The sequence below is a fragment of the Saccostrea cucullata genome, unplaced genomic scaffold (assembly GCF_032062105.1).
Source record: "Saccostrea cucullata isolate Sc308-1 unplaced genomic scaffold, CSIRO_AGI_Scuc_v1 ctg3637, whole genome shotgun sequence".
In the NCBI taxonomy this organism is placed as follows: Eukaryota; Metazoa; Mollusca; class Bivalvia; order Ostreida; family Ostreidae; genus Saccostrea; species Saccostrea cuccullata.
Window position 1 is genome coordinate 44496 of NW_026932461.1, and position 5844 is coordinate 50339.

Below are 5844 nucleotides of genomic sequence, written 5' to 3' on the forward strand. Positions count from 1 at the left end.
GTCACAGTAGGTGCTTGCGCGAAAAAGATCCATCAATGCTCAATAGCCCGAAGTGCCGATTATAGGACTGAATTGTTGCTCTCCACCGGCAAGTGGTAGCTTGAGTGAAAAAAATCTCAAGATAGGGACAATATGAATGAAAAAATCTAGAGGTAGAGACGTTAAACAACATAGAAACGATAAATCTTGCTTTAGAAAGTTGATGATCAGATTAAATTTGACAGAAATTTTCCTTTACTAGATTGTGGGATCCCTGTCAATAACGAAAATACCACGTGGAATGTACAGGACTGGGACGGAATAGGAATAAGAAGACGCATGCACATTAAATGCATGGATTCCTTTGAACAGCGAGGATCCGGAATGATCGTGTGCCATAAAAATGGGACCTGGATAACAGACTTGGTTTGTCAAGGTTGAAGAAAAAAATCTAGATATTGTCTATTTTAATTATTTTTTTAATGATTTATTTATAAAATCCTAATCTAGCACAAAATGTATATGCTTATCTCTACAAGAAGAGGCCCATGGGCCACATCACTCACCCGAGCACATTGGCCAGGAGAAAATCAGTTGAGCATTCAAACGTTTGCACTCCAGGGGTGGGCTTGAATTTAAAAATTGAATTCTGAACTTCCTTTAGATACCTCTACATCAATATAACTAATGCATTTACTTTTCTTGAATAAAAAAATTATATATTCTTTTGCAAAAGTCACCATTGTCCCCCCTTCTTCCTTCCTCGGGAATGTAGAATCATAATTTTAACAAACCTGAGTCTACTACCGAACGTAAGAACTTAACATAGTTTTTCTGGTCCTATGTGGATAGCTGTTTTTTTCTACATATTCCTATGTTATTAAATTTCAACATCATTTTTTTCTGAAAAGAACCAAAAGAAAGCCTATCATACACAAGGAAAGCAGTAAAATCAATATCCTGTAAACACACAATATTAAGGGAGAAATAATACTCAGTTCTGAATGATTTCAGTCTGTAACGGTATATTAAAAGGATTTCTGATAAAAAGTACTATAATCGTAAATTGAGTTTAAAATGGCCAATCAAAAATGTAATTATCCCCATTTTAAAAGCAAAATGGTTCAACTAAATATTTTGAATCATTTCGGAAGCGACGAAAACGCGATAATTTTATTTATTAATTTATATCAATATCACTTGTCATGGCTTCCCTGTTAAAAAGAAGATTTCCCCTTTATATTATGTAAAACTCATGCTTATAATTCTTATTTTGGACGTAATAATGCACCCATAAAGACGGAGAAAAAAAGTCAATGCAGAATCTAGAAAACACAACTATTCTACAAGTAATTCTAGAGCAGTACAGCAAATCTTCGCCAGACTTTCTTAATTAAATGCAGCTTTATATATATTTAAAGTGAAAAGGAAAAAATTTAGGGCCCTCCTTTTTCATACTTGTATATATTTCTAGAATCAATACATATTTTTTTCCGTTTTAGTTCGTGCTGCAGCTGATTGTAAGGAACTCCGCAAAAATGGTCATGCTGATTCCGGTGTATATGAGATTAACCCATATGATACCGACTCCGATTCACTTCTAGTTTACTGTGACATGGAAATAATGGGAGGAGGATGGACGGTATATATGTTTAAGAAATAAAGTCTGGGTTTGCGTGAATGTTGCAGGATATTAATAAACCCCTCCGTCTCGAAATGTTATCAAAAAATATAAGCATAAGGCCTTGGCTGTTATCTTTCAAACAACATTTCGAGACCGAGGAGGTTACTCTGCATCCTGCAGGACAACAATGACTTTATTATCTATTCTACTAAGAGCCAGAAAATACGGCTAATCGTTTCCTCTTCCACCATGTCTCGAATTCGCAGTTCCATTTGAAACCAGAGGGGAAATCTGTTTTATTACCTGTGTGTGAATGCAGACGATTTGAGCTTTTGTTGCATTAATATAGCCTTTATCAATAACAAAATTGTTCGTAACATATATATTGATTAATTTTATTAAATATACAATAATAAAATCACGTTTCTATTTTACTGCGTTAATTAGGACTACAATTGCGTATGGAGGTCCGTGGAACAGCCCCGCTTAGCTATAAAAATCGACAGCTATCAGCACCCTTTTGCAATTTACAGTGTTTAGAATGCAAAAGACGATACATCCATGTTGTCTAACAAGTATTTTAATCTAAAGTCGAATATGCATTTGAAATGTAATTTTGATACGTGTTTCTGAGCTGATAATTAGTTCATGACGTTCGTGATTTATTGGTTAATAATGTCCGCGGCATTTCTTTGATCTCGGCAATAATCGTTATAGAATTATTAATTAAATGTTAAACACGATTCGTAAAAAGAATGTGTCCGCCATTTTTGTTCAGAGAATCACTATACCTGCAGACCCCTATGTAAAGAACAGGACTTTGAGACTGTTCATTGTAATCAGTCGACACCGGTATAGACAGACGTATGCTATAATGCACTTGGTAGCGACAATTATAACGTAATACTCCGTCTAAAGCAGGAAAGTAAGATGCCACAGAAACTTACAATTATAGTTTCAAGGTCAGTGTAGTATACAAACACAGATACACGTAACTGCAATAAAATTTAAGCAAATGTAATGAAAGATGACAAGCAAGAACACGGGTCGCCATTCCACGCCGATACTTGTGACAATAAAGCAGATGTGACGAATCTGCAGAGTAAACCGTGGTGTTGATGTATCGTAGATACATGTAATGATATTGAACATGACGTATTCCTATTCATGAGTCGTGTCCAGCTATACGTCTTAACATTGGTAAAAGAAATGTTCATTGGCATCTGTTATTCTGTCGTACAAGGGATTGATAGGGGATAAGACACTCACAATCTGAATCTATATTACACCTATCAAAAAATATTCGTCACAATAATAACGGAATGAAAAACCGGATTTTTCTTTTCTTTTGGAAGGTGATACAAAAACGAGTGGATGGATCCCAGAGCTTTGAAGTAAACTGGGCGGCGTATAAGAATGGTTTCGGAACACCGGAACAGAATGTTTGGATCGGTAAATATAATTCCTATTAAAATTGGCCCCTTATTCCAATTCCATATTTGACAAATGGTCTACTTAGAAACATACTAATTTAACAAATGGTCTACTTAGAAACATATCAATTTAACAAAGGATATTACAATTATAATGTAAGATCTGATTTTAATACATGTGTGTACATGTATATGTCAATTCTTATTGATAGTTCCGAAACACTTAGTTAAATGAAAGGCATAATAACGCTTGTTTCTTGTATCCTCCTCCATGATTACAACAATAAACTGAAAGGTCCATGAAAACAAAATTATTTTAAATAGTGTCGAGGTCAAGAAAGAAAATATATGTTCTGTTGAATATGATGAACTCTTCCTATGAATGGTCGCAAATTAGTTGAAATAGATAACGATTATTATCTGATTTTGGAAGAATATTACATTACAAACAATGTGCGTTACAAAACACCTTTTAATATTTATACAGGAAATGACGTAATTCATCTGTTAACAAAGGGAAACAACTCGTCCCTTTATGTCTCCATTACTATCCAGAATGGTGCAAGTCTGTACGAGTTGTACGAAAAGTTCGCCATTTCTGACGAAACAGAGAAGTATAAACTATTTCTGGCGGGAACTGCCGAGGGGACATTAGGTAGGTGACAGGTAGAATGTTACACCTAGTGAGACTTATTGGCAAATCTGTCACATCAATGTATAAAAGAAATTTTACGAAGGGCAATAAACGAGAGAGGGGAAGGAGGTGTAACGAATTTACCTTAAAAAAACTTTTAAGTTTTACCTGTTATAGAAATTGGATTTAAACTTCACATATTTGAAATTTTACATACATGTCTATGCACAAATTGTTAAATTTTCATATAGAAGTGTGTTGATAACAGTATTTAAAAAGTCAAAATCTAACCACGTCATAAGTCCCCTACCAGTGAAATTGGAGGGGACCATCGGGTTCCTCTGAGCAAGTTTAAGGACTAAAGGATGACCAAATCAAGATAAAGATATTACCTAATTGATGTATATTTTATAATCTCCTACTTGTACATGTATGTAAATGATGCTAAATATACATTTGTAAAATATCAAGAAGAAGGAGGGCGTATAAGGCGTGTACAATCCCCCGCTATGAGACAAAATGTTTATCAATTTTCAAAATTCACCAAAAATTTATATTTTCTTAAAATCATGTTCTCGGTAATGTCATCTTCAAAAGAAATTATTATTTTATTTTACTGAACGACTTATCATCTGATAATCTTTATTTCAAAGTTGACAGTTTAAACATATCTAGTGGAAAATGGGTTTAAGAGAGCTATAAACAACGGATTTTGAACATGAATGGGTCAAGTCTCCATTCTTCATGAACGCTTAAATGATGGAAACGTAAATGTGAAATCTATTTCATTTGTCCAAAAAATGGAATCTGAACCCATTCTATATGAAAATCGAACTTTTCTGAAAACATTTACGCTTCAACAAACCCGTTCATTTAAATCACACTGAAAGACGTCAATAATGCAAATACATGTACTTCGTAGCGTAGTGCTTAAAGCGGTTGGTCTTGAACAAAATCTGCGCTATGGAGAGAGTTCGAATCATGCATGAAGCGTTTTCTTTTTTGTTTTCAAATGTCTTATAAACATGAGTAAAAAATAAATTATTAATAAATTATTAAAACAATGAAATACAAAATTTGATATGTAAAAGATGATATTAAACATAAAATTTTGAAAAAATACTACATTTAGAATTGAGAGAAGTCTTTTTTTCAGAGCGGGGCATTGTCCTCGCCTTGTACGCCTCCATTCTTTATAAACTTTCTATGATGTTCAAAAAGTTACCTTTCTACAACTATCCTTATAACCTTTTCAAATGTTAACTTTCACGGATGGGTTGTCGAATCTTGATTTCTTTCAGTTCGCTGTGCAACGACTTTTGTTGCTTTAGAATTCACTATTGTATAAAAAAGAAACGTATACTTGTATCTTTACAGTATTGCTTCCACTCACTTGCCAAGGATTTATACTGATGGAATAATTGTTTAATTTTAAAAAGAATAGATTTATCGAAAACATGCAGCTGACGTGTGTTTTTATTTTTTTTTTTTTCATTCAACAGGTGACAGAGTTCGTCCCACTAAGTGTCCAAGGATTTGTTCGGGTGGAATAATTGAATTATTTCAAATAGAAAAGTTTTATCCAAAAGATGAAGTTGTGTAATGTCATTGTTTTTTTCTTTAAATTCAACAGGTGACAATATGTTGAACACTGGGCTTGGATCACATGACCTGTCTGGGATGTATTTCTCTACTCCCGACAGAGACAACGACAGGGGCTATGATGGAAGCTGTGCTGCTAACTATAACGGAGGGTGGTGGTTCAACGACTGTTCTCGCGCTTTCCTGAACGGTCCGTGGCATGGTACACAGCTGGTGTGGTTTCCTACAGTTAAATCCGGGTCCTCTGTCAAGGAGACTCTGATGATGATCAGGCATCACTAGGTAATAGCATTCAGTGTTAAAAAAAATAATAAAAGAAGTTGTTTTATAATTTCATTTCACCGTGACAGATTACGTGATTCGCAAGTGCTAAGTCATGAAATAAAATGTCTCCTGGCCTGCTGCAGTGCCTTCAAAATAAACAAGTAGATGTCTTTCATATATACGTGTATTTGGTTTACAGTGGTTTTATATACACTCTCTGAGGTAAGAAATTATATATGTCTAGAGGAGCTATATTTTCAATTTTCTTACATTCACAGATGATGATTATAAAAGGAGCTTCACAAAGG

The 5844-nt window shown here is 34.2% G+C and overlaps 1 protein-coding gene across 1 annotated transcript; it reads left to right on the forward strand.

Moving 5' to 3' along the window:
* The first annotated feature begins 1056 nt into the window (after positions 1-1056).
* On the forward strand, positions 1057-5554 carry LOC134235170 (fibroleukin-like). Its single transcript, XM_062717270.1, has 5 exons — positions 1057-1072; positions 1482-1621; positions 2959-3055; positions 3524-3691; positions 5304-5554. Exons 1-5 carry the CDS (start codon positions 1057-1059, stop codon positions 5552-5554), a joined length of 672 nt encoding a protein of 223 aa, XP_062573254.1.
* Positions 5555-5844: the final 290 nt, after the last annotated feature.